We start from the raw sequence: 25,319 nt of genomic DNA, 5'->3' as shown, positions 1-25,319 counted from the left end.
TGATTCGTGCGGCCCCAACGCTGGGCATATTTAAGAATCAACTAAAAACATGGTTATATGTTCAGGCCTTCCCTCCTGTCAATACTTAATTTCTTTCTCCTTCTATTTATCATTTGTTTTATTATATGTGTTGTTGTTTAATTTGCAATTTTATGGGTTACTGCACATTGTAAATTTTTATGGAAGCCGCTCAGAGTGGTCGATTCGATCAGATGAGCGGGATATAAATCAAATAAATAATAATAATAAACATGCCGTAACTCACTAAGTCACCCACTAACAGTTGTAAACACAGAATTAATTGCCTGAACCCACAAAAAGCTACAACCAGTGAGAGTTGACAACACTGGGCTAGATAGCCCCATGGCAGTTTCCCAGGCTTCTCATTCTAACTCAAATTATTCAGAACAGAAAACACCTCATGAAAGAGAGATCATTAGAATATATATATTATACTAAACATACACGAATACAGAAAACAAAAGGCTTATCACAATCAGGAGTATAATATTCAAATTAGATTGTTTTTCTTTTTTAAAAATACCTAGTATTAGAGCAAACAGGAATTACACATTTTCAAAAAGATAATAGCACTTGAGGGAAGAAAAGGAACAAAGTCACATTTCATCACAATTTAATTTGCAAATACTGTAATTGCTTTTTGCTAGTTTGGTGAAATGACAGAAACAAATAAGCTTGTTCCAGCATTTAAGTTGGAAGCCAACAAAGCGCATTACAACATGCAAATATGTTGTCAGAATGATATACCATTAGTATTTAAAAGTGTTGACTAAGTATGCGGAAGCATGTTGCAAACAGGTATGCAGAAGCAGAAAAGAGAAATGACCAAATAAATTATTACTGAAGAGGTCGGATTCCAAAAGATCTCCTGTATGAAGAATTAGTGCAGGGAAAGCACCCCAGAGGGAGACCACAGCTGCGATACAAGGATATCTGCAAGCGGGATCTGAAGGCCTTAGGAATGGACCTCAACAGATGGGAAACCTTAACGTCTGAGCGTCCAGCCTGGAGGCAGGCAGTGTATAATGGCATCTCCCAATTTGAAGAGACTCTTGTCCAGCAGGCCAAGGCAAAGAGGCGGTCCCAAAACCAGCAAAATCAGGGAGCTGGAAGGGGACAGATTGGATTTGTCTTCAGTGTGGAAGGGATTGTAACTCTCAAATTGGCCTCCTCAGCCACACTAGACGTTGTTCCAAGTCCTCTATTCAGAGCACATTATCATAGTCTTTCGAGACTGAAGGATTGCCTAATCTGAATCTGAAACTGATGAGTGACTGTAGGCTCCATGCTGAAGTATAAATGCATCTGCCACAGCTCCTACTTGCAGTACATCTCTCAGATAAACCTGAGATGAGACTGATAGACTGTTGAATGCTGTTGAATGCACAGTAAGCCAAAGGTAGCAGGACCCAAACTAGTATGCTCTGAAATTAGAGTTGGATAGAGAAAAGGAAACTGGCTTGGTAAAATAACATAAACAATATAATATTAAATAGTAAAATATGTGATGTGCTGCTACATTTTCTTTTTCACAGATACCAATTTAAGATACAAGTACCATAAATACAGAAAATGTTCCTGCCAATAAACTGAGTGGATACAAATTGCTAGATTTCTGTGCAAACACCCAGAACCACCCTCAGTCTACTCAACTTTCTAACCAAACCCCATACATCTCCCCCAGAAAAGCTGATTTGCTGATTCTGTAGGTGGGCAAGCCACGTTATCTGCCACAAATCCTTTGACAGCAAATTGTGACCATTGCTTTATTCACCAGTACTTTGATACCTTCAAAAGAGAGATGCCAGTATTTGCTTCTATTTCCAATGCTTTTCAATGGGGAGGAAATATTTCCTCCCCTTGAAAATCATTACAAGAATTTCGGTGCTTTTTAATAGTTTGGAGGGGGTGTGTGAAAAATGGGCAGAATTGCATTTTCCATTTTTAAAAAATGTATTGTGGGCAAAAGTCTTTAATTCTGCACAAAATACATGGTGTCTGGTGCCAAAAAAAGAACATACTTTTCATTAACGCTGCTGGAGAGGAAAAAAAAATCTCTGGTCTTTTTACACTTACTTATACAGGGATGGCAAATTTTGAACATTTTTTTGGGGGGGGGATGGACCATGTGAGCCCTGCCATCCCCTTAGCGGGCAGGTGCTCATTTCCATTAACTCCATTAACATGGTCCAGTGGCATTACAAGAGGGGTTGTTGCAACAGTTGTTCAACAGCAGCAGGGGTTTCCTCGACTCCTACATTGTACTCCAGAGGCAAAGTGGCCACTCCTTGCCCCCTGCATGGTCTCACCCAGTTCCCGGCCCCTAGTTGACTTCACTGGAGCCTGCAAGTCTTGGTTTCCTTTAGTGGTGTTCTCCACAGGTCCAAAGGTGAGCACCCAGAGGAGGAACATGCATGAAGCTGGCAAGGAGGGCAAGGTGCAGGACTCGGCAGGGTTGTCAGGGAAGGCAGCTGCCACATTCCCCCCCCCCCCACAGCATCATAATGGGGGCCCCTTTAGCCTGGCTCTGGCCGACAAAGGTGGTGTTGAATTCTCAGCACATGGAACTCACTATGGTAAGGAACGTTTGGGGATGTGGAGGTGAACCATAGCCCCCATCCAGGGATCCTCAAAGTATATGTAGTCCTAGTCATCCTCCTCATCACCTGTGGTGATGGAGGAGGCTCTTGAGAGTCCGCTGGAACTACAAAGAGAACAAACCTATTCATTTTGAAGGAAATCAACCCTGAATGCTCACTGGAAGGACAGGATCCTGAAGCTGAGACTCCAATACTTTGGCCATCTCATGAGAAGAGAAGACTCCCTGGAAAAGACCCTGATGTTGGGAAAGTGTGAAGGCAAGAGGAGAAGGGGACAACAGAGGATGAGATGGCTAGAAAGTGTCACCTAAGCTATCAACATGGATTTGACCAAACTCCGGGAGGCAGTGGAAGACAGGAGGGCCTGGCGTGCACTGGTCCATGGGGTCACGACTAAACAACAAGAAGTCACCCTCCAGGTCTGGGGCTTCCTCCCCGCTCTACATGTCAGCCACCTCCTCCTGTGTCACCCCAATCTCCCTCATCTTCCTCAGATCCGAGAGGTCACCCCAGACCTATGACATGCTTCTCTTGTTGTCCCTCTTACTTGCCATGCCCCCTTCCTGCTCCAGTGCCTCCTTTACAGCCCCTAGCTGCAGAGAAACTTCACACCCACTTGTTCCTGGGCAGATGTACCGCATTTGTGGTGGTCTCCTCCCCCTCTCAGGACAGGTGCTCCCATTCCCTGCCTATCTCAGAGCTAACAGCCACTTGATCCAAGGGTGTCACCTGGGTGTCGGGTGTGTGTGTGAAAGTGCTCGTCAAGGGCACTAGCAGTGATCCCCTCACAGGACATCTTAATCTATCAAACATCCTTGCTGTCAAGGATAAGAAAACATTTAAGCACAAATTACACCCTCACGGTGCAGTAGTTAAACTGTTGTACTGCAGCCAAAACTCTCCTCACAACCTGGGTTCAATCCCAAGTAGCCAGTTTGAGGTTCACTCAGCCTTCCATCCTTCTGAGGTCAGTAATTTGAGTACCCAGCTTGCTGGGAGAGAAGACAACATGTAGCCTGCATAATTAAATTGCAAACCCCCCAGAGAATGCTTTAAGTGATAGGGAGTGGTATATAAGCAGCATGCTTTGCTTTGCTTTAAAAGTTAATTGTGAAGCCTAACATACATCTAGACCAGGGGTGTCAAACTCAAATTCATCGGGGGCCGCATCAGCAGTTTGGTCCCCATCAAAGGGCCGGTTGTATCTGTAGGGCGCCCTTATGGGGGGAGGGAGGGCTGTGCGGTAGGGTTGCGCCCAGCGCGCTGAGCGGCTCCTTGCGTTGGACGGACGGGCGCTGTTGATTGGCAGGCGCTTGACAGTGATGGGCAGGAGCCCTTCCATGGAAACCGAGCCGAGGGAGGGCGGGGGCGGCCAATCTGGTGGGGGGCCTCCCTCCGCGGCAAATCAGGAGCGGGCGGGAGATACGCGCCAAGGAGGAGGACGTCGGGGTTTTTCCCTTGTTCTCTCTCTCTCTCTGTGTCTCTCTCTCTTCCCCCCCTCAAGTCATCATCCTCCCCCTCCTCCCCCCCACTCCCCCCCTCCCCTCGCACCTCCCGCCCATTCCCGCCCGCCCTCGACCACTTGAGGCAACGCAGCCCAAGCGCCGAGGCGCAGTCTTGCCTCCCAGCGCCTCCGCGCAGCGCCCGCGCCGGGCGGCTCCGGCTCCGGCTGCGCTTGCGAGGGGGGGAGAAAAAAAAAGCCCCGAGAGACAGAAAGGCGAGGGGCGACGGGAGAAGACGAGGGGCGGCGTGGGGGTGAAGGGAGAAGGAGGGGAGCCCCCTTGCTTGCTTTCGCTCCGGGGATTTGGAGCCAAGGGTGGCGGTGCCGGGGCGTTGGCGAGGGCACCCGGGAGGGACGAGCGGGGGCCCCCCGTGGTCCGTCGCCTCAGCGCTCCGTGGGCGAGCGGGTCTCCTCAGGGACGCCTCAGCCCAACGGGAGGGCGAGGCGGAGGGCAGCGCCCAGCCACCTCTCCGGCCTCTCCTTCAGCCGTGCTTCTGCCCCCCGCCTCAACTCGGCCGCCCCCTGTTCCAGCTGCCCCTCCTCAACGTCAACCCTCAGCAGGTGGCTGGGGTGTGCGAGACCCTGGAGGAGAGCGGCGACGTGGAGTGCCTGGGGCGCTTCCTGTGGTTGCTGCCGGTGGCGCCGGGGGCCGGCGAGGTGCTCCACCGCAACGAATCGGTGCTGTGCGCCCGTGCCGTCGTGGCTTTCCACGGCGGCCACTACCGCGAGCTCTACCGCATCCTGGAGAGCCACAAGTTCCCCAAGGAGTCGCACGCCAAGCTCCAGGCCCTGTGGCCCTGTCCCCATCAAAGGGCCAGTTGTATCTGTAATGCTGGCGGCAGCTCCGCAGGCCATCAGACGAGGTCTGGCGGGCCGGATTTGGCCCGCGGACCTTGTGTTTGACACCCCTGATCTAGACCTTAACTTCTGTAGTACACCACACAAGGAAATGTTTATGACCCTGAAGTTCAATTAAGACCATATACACACAATTTACCCTTTGACCAAGTCAAGTTACAACTGGCATGCAGTCTGTGGAAAGTTAAGATTTTATGAAGAAAAGCATAGAGGGGAGCTTTCCCAAACCAGAAAATATTTCAGAGGACTTAACCACGTGGGCTAATATAAACATTAGTGAGTTACTAAAATTTTCTTCACTTTCTTCCCAAGTTTAACTATATTCATGAGAGTCAACTCATAGCATTGTTGGCCAAATGATACTGGGTTTCTATTCTGGTAGCCCGGGTTTGGCTTTGAATACTGGGCTAATGATGGAGCTTGCATGCCAAACTGTAATTTGGATGATGAATCTATTATTTGGTGAACATTTGGTTAATAAAAATTTTTAAAAGCCAGAGAAACGGACATACTACATGATGAATTTAAATGCCACTGCTTCGTAACAAAACAGCAAGCAACACACCTCAACGAGCTCTCTCCAACTTAAATAAACTAGAGATCTATCAAATCTTTATTTGCCTAGAAAATCAAGCCAACAGTACTTCATTTCGGCTCACACATGACTGCTGAGTGCTTTAAGAAGCCATGGCAAGGCATCCCCAGCTCCGATGTCCTTTTCCATCCTATTCAGGAGATGCTCACTGGCTACAGTTAAAGTTTTAATCAATAAGTTAATTACTCTTTTAATCTGCTGGACTACTTTGCATGCATTGATTTTGCCACTCCACCCCCCCCGCCCATCCCTCTAATGCCTTTCTTCATCAGAATTCTTATCTGCACCAAGTGATTAAAAGAAGAAAAAGAAAATTGATCTGGTTTTAATCTAGCCATCTGGCAAAAAGCATGAATCAAAAGTTACTAATTGCTTCTCTAGATTTCAAACTTCTGTATCTTAAATGTAATTTAAATTCATGAAGTGGCTAATGGAGCACCTGCAGGAGAGAGTGTGGATACCTGGCTGTCTATTCCATCTGTGGGAAACAGTAATGATTTTTTTTCACTTTTTTTTTCTTTAGACAGCAAGAGGACAGACACCCCCTTCTCAGCCCTGCATCAGCAGATTTAGAGCTGGGAAACAGAAACCTTTGCCCAGAGTTGGGTTTGCCCATCTCAGGCAGCTTGACCCAAATACACTGTGCCACTGTAAACTAGCTTCCTATCTGCAGGATGTCTAGATTTGGGGAAGTTTTTTGGACTAAAAATCATAATGGACAAAATACTACAGCATAAAGTTGTGTCCAGATTCAAAAATATTTAATCTGAACTCATCAAAAGCTTCTTATCCCCCATTTGCGGGTCCTGAGGCTCCCTAAGGGCTTTATTTGGAAGCCTTGGAATAGGGAGAAACCCTTCAATAGTCAAAAATCATTGCCAGCTCACTGCCACTAGGATCAGGACCACATGCGCACACATCCCGAAGCTGTCAAAGGCTTCCTCCCACCCACCCACCCATGGCAAAAGGAAGCCGGAGGGAGCCCTGGAATCTGACAAGTAGGGTGGATGGGGAGAGAGGTAGGAAGCACTCAATTAGTTTAAATTAATTATTTCGGGCACCATTTGCATGGCTCAACAGGATTTTTTTTTTTCAATAAAGTAGTAAAAATTATTAAATACCACACTTAAGGAGGCTCAAAGTGCCAGATAGGCAACATTCTGTAAGGGCCAGGATCTAGCAGCTTCATCAGTACACATTCACCCCTCACAGAAGGAAAACTAAAAGATAGCATGTTTTTAAAATCACTATAATACCAAAAATTTATTTGTTAATCAAACAAATCAGTTGCTTAGGCAGCCGCAACATTTAATAAAGAGAGGTTCTGCTAGAGTGAATAAAAATCGGTGGTTTTTTTAAAAGAAAAATCAAATTGATTCAAATGTTTAAAAATCATTTTTAAAATTTAAATGATCAAAAAAAATCCAATTTTTAAATTTAAATTGTGATTTAAATCAATTTAATTTAAATCAAATCCTCTGAGTGTCTGCCAATCAGAAGTAAGCTTTGGCATTCTAGAGATCTCTACATTTTTCCATAGCTGATCACCCAGAGTTGGCATTTATTTCTGAGGCTATTTTAAAACATCAATTATAGATTTAGAACTGATTATAACCAACAGGGTCTAGTGATAAAGTTTGCTTCCATTACTATTGAAATCAAGAATTCTCAGGAGTTACTGCAAGTGAAACAAACAAAAGACGGGAGATCAGTGCAATTGTTTTAGGGCCTAGAATTTATTTATTTATTTAAAATATTTCTAACCCACCTTTTTTTTAAAAAAAGGACCCAAGGAGAGTTACATCATTACAAGACAATATTTAAAGCTAAAAATGATGAGTATACAAATTTAAAAAGGATCAAACAAACAGCATACTAAAAAACATAAGCAACACCAAAAACACATTCAAAGCAGTAAGGTACACAATACATTTAAAATCCCACTCAGGCAGCCAGTCACTGAGGAAAGGCTTGCCTTAAAATAAAGATTTTCATTTGCTTGCAGAAGGAGAACAAAAATGGGGCCAGTCTGGTCTCCTGTGGGAAGGAGTTCCAAAGTCTGGGTGCAGCAACAGAGAAGGCCCCACCAAATGCACCTGTGAAGGTGGTGGAACCGAGAGAAACGCCTCTCTTGATGATCTTAACACTCCAGCAGGTTCATAAAGGAAGATACAATCCTTGAGATAGCTTCGGCCCAAGACATTTACGGCTTTATAGGTTAGAACTAGTACTTTGAATCCAGCCCAGAAATGGATTGGCAGTCATGTGTTCCCTGTGGCCAGCCCCAGTTAGCTAATGTGTTTTGGATCCGCTGAAGTTTCCTGACACTTTCCATAGGCAGCCTCATGTAAAGTAAAGTACAAAATCGTCGCTATACGGATTCGTCGCTATGTGAAATAAAAAAGCCCATAGGAATGTATTAAAACCCGTTTAATGTGTTCCTATGGGCAAAAAAATTACTTTATGCGAAAATCCTCCATACGGCTGCCATTTTCGCTGCCCGGTAAGCGAGGAATGGGCGCGAAAACACAGCGGGCAGCCATTTTTTTTACCCAGCGGCCATTTTGGAACCGCCAATCAGCTGTTGGGAAAACATCGTTATGCGAAAATCGGTAAGCAAAACAGCTTACCGATCATCGCAAAGCGCTATTTTCCCATTAGAAACATCATTATGCGATCGCAAAAAATCGTCGCTATGCGGATTCGTCGTTAAACGAGGCGCCCGTTAAGCGAGGCACCACTGTTATCCAGTTCGGTCCCAGCAGCCAAAAACTGCTCAGAAAAGACTACAGCAAAAAAACCCCGAAAAATAAATAAACAAAAAGACTCAGCAAAGAACAGGCCTCACAAGTCTCTTACAACAAGGGGAACACCCAGAGTAAATAATGGATACCTGAACTGAGCAAAAGCATGAGACCTATCATATGTTATTTACATATACATTTTCCTTTTCTTACTGAAGGGCCCGCAAATATGGATGAAGCCTTACCTTAGGCAGCAAACCTAAAACAAATTTCCCGGAGACGAAGGGTGCAATCCTATCTATCCAGAATGGATGACGGTTGGTTGAGATGACACCCAGCCAGCTAAGACTATGAGGAATCCAAACCCTTTCCAGCCTAGAGATCCTGCAAATTACTTAGAACTGCTGACCTTGACCTAACCTTGAAGGAGCACAATGATGGTAAGTCTGGACTGAGAAGGGTTTGAATATGGTGTAAGTCAGCTCCTCCCCTCCCCTCCATCCCTTTTTGGCCCTTCTACTGGTTGATCTCAGCCAGTACAACATACCTTTGATGTCGGATTAGGGTTGCCAGATACATGGGTACCAAAAGGAGAACACAGAAAGGCAAAAAAAAAGGACAGAGGAGGACATATTGAAAGTTTCATTTGAATCATTCGGATTAAATCCGCAATCAATACATTTTTATTACAATAGCTGCCAATAAATGTCTCTTAGTGAACTGACCAAGAAGCAGTCATGTTAAAAAATAAAAATTAATTCAATTGAGGTTTTTTTCCCCAAAATACCAAAAAACATTTAAACAGCCAATTGTACGCGAACCCAACCTGGCCCGGCTGCGGGATCCCCCAGCTGCTCGTACTCTGCACAGGCTCAGAGGCAACCTTGCTAATATGGATGCTCAAACAAGGCTACGGTGCAGGCAGGGGGAAAGCGGTGCCAGGCAAAAAGGAATGAGCCTCCCTTCAGGTCAGAAGTTCACGGCTGGGGAGTGTGGGAGTTGAAGTCCCCGAAAGGGACTTTGAATACACACAGTCTGGGCGCTCGCCTTCCCATTGATGCGCTCGGGCGCTGCTTGCTCCTACCTGGCTTGGCGGGAAGCGCTCTGCTTGCGCTGCCTTTCTGCACTCCAGGTAGGTTGGGTGGGCATGACAGATCGCCGAGCAGCCGCAGCGGGAGGGGGCGAAGGCTGTGCTCCAATGCCAGCGGCAGGTAATAGGGGGCAGGCGGGTGGGTGAAGACAGGTGGACAGGGGGGTCCTTCCACCTCTCCCCTTCCCACCCAAAATTATAACATTAAATATACAAAAGCCAGGCATTTTAAGCTAAAAAGGAGGACATGTCCTTCTTTTGCCTGACATCTGGCAACCCTATGTCGGATTGCCTTGCCTGTCCTGTTAAACTTAGGACACTTCAGTGTAAACATCTTTGGTGACACACTGTTTATCTTTCTATGCCATCAACAGCTAACTTGCAAGTTTGCCAGGGTTTTCTCATTCATTGTAGTATTATGTATCCTAAAACACATATTTTAAAAGTTGCCCTCGAAGGGAGAAAAGTACTAAAGAAAAAGAAGTGCATGTTCTAAAAATTAATACATCCCTTTGGCTGTTCTTTGGGAGGAAAGAAACTGCAAAAGCACAGTACTACAAAATGGATTTAACTTGTTATAAAGGAAACCTGAAGGAACAGGGACCAGCTTCAGAAGAACTCGGTTTTTTAAAGAAAAAGGACACCACTATTTAATTTTTCACAAATCATCACCTCATGATAAATAAGATTTTTTTTTCCATGACTAATTTAAAGGTTCTAAAGCAGAAGTCTTCCAGTGCCTCCCGGAGTTTGGTCAACACGAATTTGACCCAGCTCTGGGAGGCAGTGGAAGACAGGAGGGCCTGGCGTGCTCTGGTCCATGGGGTCACGAAGAGTCGGACACGACTTAACGACTAAGCAACAACAAAGCAGAAGTATGCCAGCTCATCAGGCTTGGGGGCCAAAATGAGCAATGTCACCATTTCTCATGAAAATGAAAAGAGAAAGAGACCAAATCATGTTTCTAAAGTAGATTAGGGAATGGGAGCATTTGAGGCTTCCCCTCCCCCACAAAATATTATTATTCTCTGAGTCTCTCAGAGCAGAAATAGGGCCCTCCAGGAAAACAAGGTTATAAATTTTACTGTGGAAGTACAATGAAAATGACCCTCTTGGGCATGCAGCCCACAGCACACCCGTTGCCCATTCCTGGCTTACAGACTTGCAGTTTTGTGAACTTCAGTCCACTTCTTCATATAGACACCAAAGCAGTGGACTACACTCCAAGATAGCTTACATGCCATAAAAACTCTTTGGATCTTTTGCTGCAACAGACTGTGGACTATCATAACTCTCTCTCTGGATCAGCAGTTCCCAACCTTGGGTCCCCAGATAGTTGGACCACAACTCCCAGAAATTCTGGCCAGCACAACTAATGTGGAGGCTTCTGAGAGTTTTAGTCTGGGGACTCAAGATTGTGATCCACTGCCTAGATGTTTCTCTTAGTTTTTTTTTAAAAAAAAAAATCAGAGCATTGCACTACTCTAAAATGACAAGGAAGAAAGGAGTCTAACAAGGCTCTCAAAACCTAGTGGACAGCATAACTATCCAACTAATTAGTCAGGTAGTTTTATGCATGCCTAACTTTAACCTTACTAACTAAGGTTGTGGCTTTGCAGATGTCATGGTCTGCCATAAGATGAATTCCAGATCAAATCAAGCCTGAACTTTCACTAGAAACTAAAATGACACTATTGAGGCCATCATGCACAGGACTTAGAAGAAGACAAGACTTGCTGGAAAACACAACAGTGCTAGGAAAAGTGAAAGCATTGTGAAAAGGGAATACCAAACATGGCATGGATTGATTCAATAATGGAAGCTGTTAAAGTTGAGCTGTTAAGAACAGGAACTTAGGGAGGTCACTAATGACAGGACCTTCTAGAGATTATTAATTCATCAGATCACTGTAAGTCAGAAGCAACTTGACACTACATAAAAAAAAGCAGTAAAGTTAATTCTGCAGAGAACTTTAGCCCAAATTAGTACAAATATTGGAAAGAAACCTGAGGCATGACACTTGGAGATGGGATAGTCATATACAAATACAAATAGCCCAGATCAAGGTGGCCAGGAAATCCAGTCCTGCCTCCCCAAATCGACCTGTCCCGTCCACTTATGAGTCACCACACAGCATGCAGCCAGCATGCTACTCGTTGTGCCGACCCATTCACCCAGATGCAGCCTGCCTGGTGCTTCTCTGCATTGCTGCCCCCGCAGCAGCTGTGCAGTGAGGCTCATCATCCCACCCCCTGGCTGGCATGACCAGCAATGCAGGGAAACGGAGAAGCACAAACTGGTTTACATCCGGCATTGGTGCAATGAGCAGGACGCGAGCTGCGCACACTGCACAGCGACCATTTTGTGGGACCTTATGGGACTACTAACATGGATAACATTACAGTGCATGTCTCCACTTACAAGTAAATCTCACTAAATTGCCTCCAATTGACCTTTGAGTAGACATGAACATTTTAAGCACCTGCACATATCAAGATAACAAGTGCTCTACACAAAATTGTATTTAAAGGGCATCTGCATCACCTGTAAATTGCTATTCTTATATTAGATCCTAACACCTGCGCTTCCTGTATATTGCTGTTCTTGAAATTACAGACAGTGTAGACCAGTGGTCCCCAACCTTGGGCCTCCAGATGTTCTTGGACTACAACTCTCAGAAGCTTTCATCACCATCTCTGCTGGCCAGGATTTCAGGGAGTTGAAGTCCAAGAACATCTGGAGGCCCAAGGTTCGGGACCACTGGTGTAGACCACTGGGTTCTAACCTTCTTAAGTAAATTATCAGGACAGGCCTTTCTCTTGATCCCACCACCTTCACAGGTGCATCCAGTGGGGACACAGAAGATAGTTTTCTCTGTTGCTTCTCCCAGACTTTGGAACTCCCTCCCACAGGAGACCAGACTGGCCCCATCTTTCCAGAAGCAGGCAAGGAGCTTCCTCTTCTGCCAAGCCTTCCCTCAGTAACCAGCTACCTGTGCATGATTTTTAGATAGAGTACTATGTTATGCTACTGCTTTGATTGGATTTTTAGCACTGCTTGTGTTTTCTATTTCTCAGAATGACATTTTTTTAAGTGTATACTTATTGATCTTTGCCTATGTCTCTTTGTTCACTGATTGCACTGTATTTTAATGATGTTAACCACCATTGTATATTCATTTTTCTGAATTTTAAATATTGTCTTTCGTTGTTGTAAGCTGCTTTGGGTCCTTTTGAAAAAGAGAGAAAAGCAAGGTAAAATACTTTGAATAAATAAAATTGAAAACATCATTCTTAACACACAGCTCAAAATATAAACTGTTTCACTATTCTGCTCATAGTACAAAGCAATGAATAGTTATTTGTGCTTCAGCCAGATGAGAAACTTTGTTTGCTTGAAACCTTTAGAACTAACCAGGGCTAAAGAGAGAGAGAGGTGACCACATCTAGCCACCCCACATAATAGATACAAACATAAATCCAACTTCGAAACTCCAGAGGACCTTTTGAAAAAGCACTGTACGGGAAGCGAGCTAATGATCAATGTCAATTGACTGTAATGATTATTTTTAGAAGGAATATGCTTAAGATGAAGTGCATCACAGTAAGCCTTCCCTTCTCCCAAGTCTTCTTGAAAACTATCCCCCTCCCGTTCATATTACCTATTCTATACAGAAAGTGGAACCACATTATTCCACTCTCTGTTGTTGCAATCTGCACACTTCAATCCTTCGAACGTCCACTTAAGTCAACCCTTGCCTTCACTCTGACACTATTCCACTGTTCTTTTTTTTTCAGCAATGCAAAGTCAATGTCAACAGGAATTAGTTCCGAGATGTAGAATATAACTTCCATCGTCTCCACAATAATTTCGTTCACAGGTCGTTATAAGGGCATTTTTTAAAAAAATGTCATTTATCGTTCTCTCTCACTGTATTTCTTTTCCCTTCACATCTAGAAACACTGTCTGCGTCTCCCACGCTCACCGTCAGAGAGACGAAGAAATCCCCCCGATCCATTCGCTCTCTCGATTCCAAATGCACGCCGCAAATATAACCAACCACCAGTTGCACATGGGCGCAGCCATATTGCAACCATTCGCCCCGCCCCTGTGTTGTCACATGACTAAGGCTGGCTATCCAGCTTTGACAACGAAGCCGCGAGTCTAGCGCATGCGTAGCTTTGCAGAGTGAAGCTACGCAAAACAATTTCCCTTCTTCTTTGCCCTCAACCTTGTCGATTCTCACGTTGATTTCTCCTAAGACAATGAAAACAGCAGCGAAGAAGAAGAATGTGCAAAGAAGCAAACAGGGATTGGAGTCAGGAAGTATTTGCTGACTTTTTGGAGTTGAGATGCTTTACCCTAAATCAGGAAAGGAAAAGGCGAGCCTCCAGCTACTATTGCACGCTACTTTGAATATCGAGTTGGAGGGGCATATGTTCACTTCCTTGTCCTATATGATTACGGTATCTGTTTATTTGTCTAATATAAATCTAATGCCTATAAAACACATTCTTCTGTGTGTGCATACAAAAAGCATTTTAAAGGTAGCAAAATAAAAACCTTTAAAGCTATGTTTTAGCAAACTGTGGATAAATTGGAAACACTGTGTGCCAATAAATACTGGACGTGGTTTATAAAATCCAGGAATATGAGCTGTATTTTGGTATGCTGCATTTCATGCTGGAGCCAGTGTGATTTAGTGTATCATGTCGAACTAAGATTTCACTCCCTGTTCATCTGTGGAAACTTACTGAGGGGGGCAGTGGTGAACTTCTTGAACATCTTACCTGCTTCAAAAATCCTAACTCTAGAACCTGCTTGACCTGCTTGACAGCATATAAAGACAACATTTGCTCTGTTTGGGAGGCGGCATCATTTTCTTTCACCTCAGTGTTTCAGACCACCAGTTGTTGTTCTCTGGAAGGACTGATATCTCTGCTCAACTCATTAATTACTAAGAGTAACCATTGCTATAAACAATTAATCATTAGTGGATTTTTTTAAAAAAAAATCATTGAGTGACTTCTGGGCTATTTTCTTATCCCACAAGAATTTCAGTGTAGGGTATAAAAATGCCCAGTAGGTTTGCAAGACTGTTTTGTGGGTGCAAAAGCAAGGGTATCCCATAATATTCAAACACTGCTTAGTCAGAGAACACATACGCACATAAACTGAAATGAAGTCACATTTGTGTCGTCATGCACAGTGCACCGGAAGAAGCAGGTTAAGAGCCATCACCTGTCATCTTCCCTGAATAGAGGTAGACTGGCCACAGTTATGGCTGTGTTAACAATAGCACAGGAAGGTGGGGAACTTGGCCTTCCACGTACAGTATTGTTGGACTGCAATTCCCTTCCTCCCATATGATTGGCTAAGTTGTCTCAAGTCTGACGTAGGGTCCTCCCGTCCAATCAGATCTGATCCTCGTGTGGCTGCAATACGTTATTGAGGGGATGTCCTTGAAAATGCTTAGAAACATCTGCTAGGACACAGTTCAGCTATCTTTGTTTGTTTGACATGTTGGCCTGGTTTTGAGGACTTTGAAGTATTAGGGCATGGAAATTGCCTTCCAGCTTTCTGATTCTTGACTCTGAAGATTAATATACAGTACAAGAATGGGTGCTCTGAGGCAATGCCTGAGAAAAAGCAATCGATAGCCAATAATGTTGTGGTAATGTGTTCTGATCAAATGTACGCTGACCCAAGAAGGGACAGGTGGTAGATGAAGTAGGTTCATCTTTCTCCCTCTACCCCCCCCCCCGCCAGCACAATTAGTCAAGAATCTGAATTTGGAAAAAAGGGCTAGGGAGGTCTGTGCGAGCAGTAGGAAAGTAACCGGTACCACAACCAGGTACAGATATGAATAAAGAACCCGCTGTGAGGAAAATCCAATAACACTGTGAGCTACCTATTACACTGATGGGGAAACTATTATCGGTTGCTGTTGCTGATGCTGTAAACTCTTGTGTTATGCTTAGGCTATGTAGTCTGTGTAAATGTTGTTGTTGTTGTTCTAGAAACACCGTAATTCTCCAGAGATTAGGGTGGATGTATGTGCATAACAGAAAATGGAAGAGAAGTAACATCATGTATTGCAGTCTGAAAGATGGTTGCTCCTGAGCTATATTTGTTTGCTTGTGTTTTCACCTACTAATCAATAGGGCACTTGAAGTGTGCCTGTGTTGGCACGTATAAATAAAGAATTACTGTACTTTTCTTTCTCTTCTAAACCAGCTTTTTATACAATGCACAACTACCTGTTGTCTGAAGAACATAAAAAGAAGTACACACTGTCTAGGCTTGATATTTCCATCTATCATTCATCTGAGCAGCCTTTTCAGTTGAAGATGATGGACATTTGAAATCTGGCTAAGATTCGTTCCCTCAGTTCATAAATTATCCCCCCTGCCTCATATTTGATTTGGCCAAGTTATAAAAGGTTCATTCATAACACATACTTCATTAAGGGGAATGAAGTCTGCCATCTCTGCTGGCACTGAATACAAATGTGTACACGAAGCAGACATTTCCGCCAAGGAGATGGACCTTCATCATTCTTCATGATTTTTACACACACACACACACTGTACAGATGCATATACATACAGAATTTCTTCCAACATGCCATACAGAAATCAAGCCCTTGTGAAATTTCATTTCAAAATTGATTGCATGGCTTTCTAGGTCCATATGGGTTAGGATTGCCAGATACACGGGTACTAAAAGGAGGCCAGAGAAAGACAAAAAGGAGGACAAAGGAGGACATATTGAATGTTTCATTTGAATCATTCCAGATTAAACCCATAATCAATACAATTTTATTACAATAGCTGCCAATAAATGTCTCTTAGTGAACCGACCAAGAAACAGTCATGTTAAAAATTAAAAATAAATTCAATGGAGGCTTTTTTTCAAAATACCGGGGTGGGTGGGCAGGTGGGGGCGGGGAAAGCCAAGGGGAAGGAGGTCCTTCCACCTCTCCTCCTCCCATCCAAAATTATAACATAAAATATATAGAAGCCTGACATTTTAAAGGTTTTTATCTTTGCCTGCCTGACGGAGGACATGAGGCTAAAAAGGAGGACATGTCCTCCTTTTGCCTGACATCTGGCAACCGTAATATGGGTAGGCCTCTTTGCTTCCATACCACCTACCTTAATGTCTTGAGAAAACGGAAGCAGGAAAAGTATCCTAACTAAGAAAAGTTCCTGGTAGCAAAGCCTTTGCTCCATCTCGACAGGAAGTCCCTTTCAGCATTGGTCCAAGCGCTTGTTTTGCAGCACATTCTATATGGAGCTGCCATTCAAGGTCACTCGGAAGCTGTAGCAGGTCCAGAACGCTGCTGGTTGGTCTCTGGAGCATCTCTCTTATGACCATGTAACTCCTCTCCTGGCCCATCTGCACTGGCTGGCTGTTTGCTTCTGGACCAAGTTCAATTTTTAAAGCCCTTTAATTATTTGTTTGTTTGTTTGTTTGTTTGTTTGTTTATTGATTTGATTTGATTTGATTTGATTTGATTTGATTTGATTTGATTTGATTTGATTTGATTTGATTTGATTTGATTTATACCCCGCCTATCTGGACTACCAGTCCACTCTAGGCAGCTTCCAATACAAAATTGGACAATAAAACACAGGCAAGTACATGCTAATTCAGTAACAGGTACAATAAAAATTTTTAAAAAGGGGAAAGTAAGAGAAAGAAAAAGTAAAGAAGAAAAAATATATAAATTAAGAGTTGGCTGGAGGGAAGGCCTGAATAAACAACCATGTTTTTAATTGGGTTTTAAAGATGTCCGGCGTAGCAGCCGCACGAATCTCCGGAGAGAGATTGTTCCAGAGGTGAGGAGCCACCACCGAGAATCCTTAACGGTTTAGGACTTTGTTACTTGGCCAAGCACCTCTCCCTCAAACCCACACCTCTCATATTGGGAAGCTCTATGTGGCCACCCCGAGGGAGTCCTGGAAATCAGTCACTCAAAACAGGGCCTTCTCTTGGGTGGCTGCTTCACTCTGGAACTCCCTCCCACCAGAGATGCTACTGGCCCCTTTCCCTCCTGGGTTTTCGGAAGCCACTGAAGATCTGGTTGTTTCCCCAAGCCTTTCAATCGTTTGCCCCTCATAAAGTAATCGTGTGTATCCCTTCTGCCACCGGCCTGCCATTAATTTTCACGCTTGTTTTATTGTGTTGTTGTGGCTGCTTTGTGACTTTGTGTCCTTCTGTTAGCCACCCAGAGTTTGTTTACAAACAAACAAACTTGCCAAAGGAAAAGACAAAGAAATGGTCAGACGAGAAACCCATAGTCTCTAGCCGGTGGTATTCTTACAGAGGCCCTCTCTAGGTTTTGATATTTCACAGAGTTCATGAGGCCCAGTGAAGGAGAGAGCTGGAGTGGGCTAATCTGACTCTCTCATCAGCCAATTGTACAATGGTGAACATATCATTTTTTCAATAGCTTCTACTACATTTTCAGAAATCATAATCTTCTTGCTTCCTTCTGTGGAGACATGCAACCTTAGGATTATTTTGTGCCCCACAACACCCCAGAGACGGGGTCCCCAACCCCCGGTCCACAGACCAGTCCCAGTCCACGGCCTTGCCAGGACTGGGCTGCAGAGACAAATCTCCTGTCCCCTCACATGAGCAGATGCATGCACGCCCCTCCCATGCACACAAGGCCCCTCCCATGGACCCTCCCACACACGCAAACTCTCCCACAGCCCCTCCCATGTGTGCACAGCCCCTCCCACGCATGCATGGACACCCCCTCACCTGCACGCTAAACCAGTCCATGGAGGCAAAAAGGTGGGTGACCACTGCCCTAAGGGGCCCAGAGCCCACGACTCCATTTTAAAATATTTTCTTTAACATTTTCTTTCGCTCAGAAAGTCCTTTTAAGGGTATATGGAGCAATTTTGCTGTTTTTCAAGGGCCCATGTATGCTTACTTTCCAAACATTTACTTTTAAATATATATAATATAAATATAAATCTATATATAGGACCACTAGTGAGAATGAGGGAGCGTTTTCAGCAAAAAATGCAAATTTTTGTTAAACCCCTTTTTTGAACATATCCCATTGTAGCAAACTTTACAGTATGTAACCACTGCTCTAAAAATTGTATTTAATATGTGAATTAATCATTTTAGCCCTATCCCTTTGGAATGGTGCCTTTGGGCTGCCAGTAAATCTGAAAAATAACTCTTGGTGGTGCTGAGATTGTCCACTGTTGCCACAAAGACTGTAAAGTCCCTTTGAGAAGAGAGCTGTTATCAATATCCTATAGTTTATGTGGATTTAGGTGTGGATGTGGGTGTGGAACTGGAATTTTCTGAAGCACTGTTCTCATTTTCAGGCATTCCCCTGCAGGTCTAAGCTCTACAGCTTTATTTTAAAATAAGTTTGTCTCTTGTGTTACAAATATTTGAAATCCAACATCCATGACTATGTCACAGATGTATGGAACACCAATTACTCTAGATGTTAAGAATCAGTAGATTTCATATCTAAGAATCACTGCTGTTTAGGGAAACCTCCTTGCAAACAAAGCTGGCTGTTACTCATTCTTGAAGGTGATGAGAGAAAAGAATGAGAGAGATTTGGCTGAATTGCTAATTGCAGGCCACACAATATGAGCAGATGGGAAAAGGGAATGCCAGCCAGACAGTTAATGGCTCCACAGAGTATGTAACAGCAGAAACACCTGTTTCAGAATTCATGAAGAAAAAATGATTAATGAAGATGTCTATATTTTTGTAATTGTAGAAAGACTTAAGTGCTGCAAGTTATTATCATCCCACTTTCGACTAAGCTGTAGTCCTATTCCAAACTTCCAGGCAACCAAAGGCTAAATTTTTGATACCAAAGTATAGTTGCTCTCCCTTAAAATGAGTACAAGTGACCCTTATTCATTTTGTTTTACTGTACAGGCATCTCTCTGCTATTTTTCTTTCACCAAAAGTAAAAGGACCCATACTTGCCTACAATATACTGTATTTTTCCATGTATAAGATGCCCCCATGTATAAGACACACACCCCACTTTTCTAATCCAAAATTAAGAAATTTAAGCAAGTCTAGCGAGAAAGGGATCAAAGTGCTGCAGGATCGCTTTGATCGCTGCTTTCCCCTCCACTTGTTTTGTTCTCTCCTCAGCTTACTTCTGTGTATAAGACGACCCTCAATTTTTAGTCTAAAGATTTTAGACAAAAGTATAGTCTTATACACGGAAAAATACGGTAATTAGTAGAATTAGTATGATAATTTTCTTGCTTAGGAGCTTTAAAAGGATTCTGAGCTTAATCTAGTTAAGAGGATGTGCTATACCAAGCCGTACCACTGATCTGTCTAGCTTAGCACTGGGTACATTGGCTGGCGGTGCTTCAAATGGGATGCTTCATCCCCAGAATTTCTAGATGAGATGTTTCTCATGCTCAGACCATAACCTACCCAAAGCAGTGTGTCTCCCAGGCTCCACACTGGAGTCTTGCCTTGTGTTGTCCTGTCCTGCCGGAAGATTTTAGGATTGAATATAGAGCTGTTGACAAGCAAACAAACAAGTATTCTCTCTTACTGATTTATAACCTTCTTCCTTAACACAGGGAAATGCACACATGTAAAGATATACCCTCTAGTAGTTGGAGAAACCAGAATCAGATTTGGAAAGAGTTATTTTTTCCTCTCTTTTTTTTTCAGAAAAGGGATTCTGGGTGTTATGGTCCAAAGAAGTAAATTTTCCAAACTTTTCTATTATCGTAGGAGTGAAGGATTCTTCATCCCTAGGGTTCTCCTCATAAGGATGATTTCTTCAGTGTCACTTATATGCCTGAACTGGATCTTGAATGAGGTTGGAGGTACTGTACTGCTTAAGAGCTTCATTCTCAAGCTAATGACTGCTGGAACAACATATCATATCAGCTCTCTACACCTTGCCCTTGCTTGCATTGCTGAGTCTGATGGAAAACCCTGTGTCAGACTTCGGACCGCCATTGATTTCTCACTTACTTCTGACCTAATGTTGCACTCTCATGCTGTGTAAGTGGCTTTGCACTCTTTTGGACTTTTTCTCTCCCCCCCTTTTTTAGTATTGCACTCTGAAGTCTTCATTGGGTCCCGCCCTAGACAATTTTGACCTTGCCACTTGGCTGTTCCCTCACCACTGGACTCTATACATCTGGCTGGCCTAGAACTAAGGGCGGCAAACTAGAGATGGCCTTATTTGGATACAAATATCCCCCCACAGGTGCAGATAATGAGGGTCCGGCCCCCTGGAGCCAGACTGACCTCTCAAGATTCCGCTGCTATCACAAGCTCCGTGGAGCCTTTCTGTCACTCTGTCGCTCATGATAGATTAGCCAGTCCTGGCAGAAGGCAGGATGACGAGACTCTCTGCCAGGTCGCAGAGTGGCTAATCCATCGTGAACAACGGAGAGATAGGTAGGCACAATGGAGCTCGCAGCAGTGGCAGAATCGTGAGTGGTCAGTCTGACCCCAGGGGGCCAAACCCTCTTTAAATGCACCTGTGGGAAGATATTCGTATACAAATACAAATACCCCCATTTTGGATAGTTCCTATAAAGGTCGGACTGAAATGAAGCTGATTTTCTCTCTCTCTCTCTCTCTCTCTCTCTCTCTCTCTCACACACACACACACACACACACACACACACACACACACACACACATCCTTTGAAATAAGTCCCACCAGCCTCCCATCAGGTGGGGCTACAACCACCTATAGCCTTCACTGCCTGTGGCAGCCTCCTCTTTCTCTATATTTATAGGGCTAGATTTGTAAGTGGAGAATTGTTTTATAATTAGAGTGTAGTAGTGGGGTAAACAATAGAATTTTTAAGGATATTCCCCCCAAAAAAGACAGGTGGGAGTCCTGCTACAGCTCCTTTCTTTCATCCCCACAGAGACCGCTTAATTAATGAGTTCAAACCACACACAAACACCCTGTGTTTTCGCCTCCCTTACGGAGAATTAGCACACAAAGTTAGATACAGTGTTTACAATAATTTAGATGTAATCTATAAAACACAGCTCCCGTCTCTATCTAGTGAATCCTTCTAATAGAATTAATCAGCACCCTAAATATAAGACTCGTTAGCAATTTTAAAAAGTTTTTAAAAATACTATCTATCACCAAAATACAATTACCCTGACAAACTCAATTACACACCTCAGTGGCTTCTTAAATTGTGTTGCTCAATTGCTTCTTAACATCAACCTGTGCCCTATTCAAGTTTTGATTGTTAAGAGAAATCATGGCTTTCTAAATCAGATGGTGTTTACAAAAATATATAGCCATGATGTTTTATTGCCCCCGTGGGTGAAATTAATTTGACACATGGCAGCCAAATGAGCAGAGCCAGCCAGGGAAGGACCATTTTTTGCTTTCCCATTCAGTGCATGTAGTTTATATTGGAACTTTCAATGTTTTAACCTTATGTGGGATTTTATGAAGGCAAAATGCCATTTCAAAGAAAGAGAGACCAAAGAGAATTTGGATTTAATCAACAGATATCCATCACTGCATTCTAAATAGTCCATTAGCACAAAAAAATAAACTTCTGTATATGTTAAGAACCTGGTTTCAGAGGGACCAAATCAGTGTAAGCTTTGTTAATGTTAATCTATTTTTTTTTATTTTAAATTTTGTTTCCAACTTCTGCATAATATAGTTATAGTAAATTTTCTGCAGTTTCTTCTCTTTTTCACCTTAGATTCCCCATATTTTCAGGAAGTTTGGGGTAGATAATATCAATTTTCCTTTGACAGAAAGAGTGACAGAAAGAAAGACTGCACCAGTGTGATCAGTAATTTTCTCATCATCTATATGACATTCCCCTCATCTTGCTTATTACAATGGCCATTTATGTGTTCATTCTTCCTGAAGGTGTTGTTGTTGTTGTTGTTAATATTACTTTGCTCTATAGAGTGGAGTTTAGCAGTAGGTCACTTCTCATTTGAAGCTGACACGAGAACCTTCTGCTCAGAATTTCCAGTTAGTACTTTAGAAATGTTTCAGAAGAGAAGCTTCAGGAGATAAAGATTTCTGAAAATCATTGGAAAGATTTCTTAAAGAGAAGCTGTTTTCATAAAGTGAGGTAGCTTTTTAAAGGAAATTGGGACACAAAACTCAATAAAGCCCACTCTCCTTCACAAACAAATGAGAGAAATAGGAGATGGAAATGTTGCTCCATCTGGAAAGATACTCACTTAAAAAAAAAAACCTGAATTCTACAAGCAGCTGAGTTGTGATACAGAATACTGTTTCCTCTAGTCCACCTCTGTGGCATGGCAACATCCGTAACCAAGTATGAAGAAGCAGCATGAGTTGCAATATGAATCACTACTCAATGAATGGTTGGAATCTTGTTTGGAAGATTGGTGACATCAACATCAATAGCAGTGCTAATGAGAGGTGATTTTTGGTAATTAAAGACTTCCTTCTCTGCCCCATGGCTACCACAGCTTTCTGATGATGAAAAGGATTACACAGGAGCCATTGGAGCTGCAAGACAGGCATAGGAAGTCTTTTATTTTGGATACATCACTGCTGATGACATCATCTGCCTTCCAGAGGCATAGCTGAATGAACAGGAATTTAGCCGAAGTTATATTTATCTTCCACTATTTAATGAAGCCTCTTCCTCACAACTCTCTGAGTAACTTTAAAAGATATTGGCTAAAATCCTATTGAATTTCTAAACCAATATAACACAGCTGGGGTAAATCAGTGTAAATCCCATCAACAAATTGCCAACATAGCTCACAATTGCAAATGCCTATGTTAAATTCGTAATTTACAGCAATTCATTAACAAGATTTACACCAATTGTGTTATGCTGGCAGGAGTAATGAATACCGGTAGGTCTTTTGCTATAGTTCCATTGCAATTGCAATTTTGAATTTAGACACTGTACATATAGGAACTAAATTAACTTTCGCTTGACTATATGGTATGGGATACTCTAATTCTTTGATTCCAATATTCGTGCTCCAAAGCAGAGGACAAATGTTGCACAAAATGCCAAGGAGTGTTATTTACTCTCATACATGTCAAATTACAAGCCAGGAACCTAGATTTTTAGGTGAGATTTATTTCTCCTATGGTAGTAAGCTCTTAACAAGAACAGATGTCTCAAGAATCAACAACCAGGACTCAGAAGCCTGACCTGGCATCAGCTGAGATTCATTCAGATGGAATGGACCAGGTGACATTGCTGCTATATGTTGATCATCCATTACATGGCCAGTTAAATTTAATTATTTACCCAGCCAAGAGCTGAGCAAAATTCTTTGATACCTTGAAGGGCTTCCTTAGTGCCCTGAGTGAGTTTTCTCCTGCCAACACAAACAAATCTGTCAGTACTTTGACAAGCATTTGGTGCCAGTAATGTGCGTATTCATCAAAACTGAGCATTGTATTCCAAAGAGGAAAGGCTGATTTCTACCCGCAGTCATCTCAAGGAATTGCAGGAAGCAGAGAAAGGCTTTGGGAATTGTGGAGGTAAGTTAAAAGTGACTGTCTTGGCAGCTATCTAACAGGTATTGGCATGTGTGACTTGAATCTAGAATGTTAATAGTGAGAAAGAAATGATTCAGTGAATTAATATTGTTCCCTTATGCTCCCCACTTGCCCAAGCAGTAGAAGATCCAGAGACAGCAGTATCAGGTGTCTTTTGGATGAGAAGAAACTGGACATTTTCAGTGTCTTGATAATATCTGCCTTATTTACAAATACAGTGGTGCCTCGCTTAATGATGATAATTGGTTCCCAAAAAATCGCTGTTAAGCGATTTCATCGCTAAGCAAAACACGGTTTCCCGTAGAAATAGATTGAAAACCGGATAATCCATTCCAACGGGAGCGGATTGCCGTCCTTAAGCAAAAATCGCAATAGGAAACATCGCTAAGCGGAACACGGTTCCCCAATTGAAATGCATTGAAACCTATTCAATGCATCTCAATGGGGGAAAAAATTACAACAAATTTAAAAAGAGTCGGAACAAAGTCAAATTAGTTTAACAAAGGGTTTATTAAGTGCACTTATGATTTCAAGCATTCTAAACATTTTAAACATTTTTAAACATTTAAAAAACACCCAACATGAGGCTGTCAAAACCATCGTTAAGCGAAACAGGGGGACCCAAACTGTCATCGCTATGCGAAGCATGGTCCCAAACATCGCTATGCGAAAATCGCCCATAGGAACCATCGTTAAACGGAGTGCAAGATCGCTCCGAAAAAGTCATCACTAAGCGATTTTATCGTTAAACAAAGCAATCGCTAAGCGAGGCACCACTGTACACAAGTGGAACGTAAGTAGAGGATGCAGGAGGTACCTGTAACCTTCTCCATTATCCTAACTATTCCTTTCTCCATCTCCTTCTTTGTCCCTTGTTTCTTCTAAATAACAAAGTAGTATTTCTGCTTTTTTTTTCTGTCTCGGAGATGCTGTGAACCCACTCTGATTTTCTCTCTGCGCATTACAGGAGGTGTCCAAAGTACTGAACCCTTTACCCAAAATACGTTCAACACCTTGGATAGTTCCTGGAAAGTGCAGAATAAAGCCAGGTTTAGATTCACAGGAGCTGGGAAATTGGAGCCACCAGCATCCACTGACTCAGGCCATGGTGAACTGTTGCCAAAGAGAGATCAGATGGGCAAATTGTTGTTATGTAAGGCAGTTTTATAAGCAAGGAAAACCATCCGTATCAAAATACAGTAGCTATATGTATAGTAGAGATGTACATGTTTGTGTTTTTGGACTACATTTCCCAGAACATTCCCCTGTGACAGCATGGCCACAGGGGAATGTTGGGAGCTGTAGTCCAAAGACACAAATCTGCACAGCCATAATGTGTGGCTCTTCATTCAAGAGAGTGAAGGATGTCTG

The 25,319-nt window shown here is 43.1% G+C and overlaps 1 protein-coding gene across 6 annotated transcripts in view; it reads right to left on the bottom strand.

The window, feature by feature from the left end:
* The window catches only part of SLC25A26 (solute carrier family 25 member 26), a 183,737-nt gene extending 165,641 nt beyond the window's left edge, over positions 1-18,096 (bottom strand). For all 6 annotated transcript variants that reach the window (XR_012083472.2, XM_072989403.2, XM_072989405.2 and 3 more), the window contains exon 1: positions 13,395-18,096. Coding sequence is in view for 5 of the 6 variants with exons in the window: in XM_072989403.2 (XP_072845504.1) it covers positions 13,395-13,427 (33 nt within the window). In the remaining variant the exon portion in view is untranslated. The remainder of the gene's footprint in view (positions 1-13,394) is intronic.
* Positions 18,097-25,319: the final 7,223 nt, after the last annotated feature.

This window comes from Pogona vitticeps, chromosome 2, assembly GCF_051106095.1.
Source record: "Pogona vitticeps strain Pit_001003342236 chromosome 2, PviZW2.1, whole genome shotgun sequence".
Lineage (NCBI taxonomy): Eukaryota > Metazoa > Chordata > Lepidosauria > Squamata > Agamidae > Pogona > Pogona vitticeps.
Note: the sequence above shows the minus strand (reverse complement) of the source record. Positions and strands in the feature narration are given on the sequence as shown.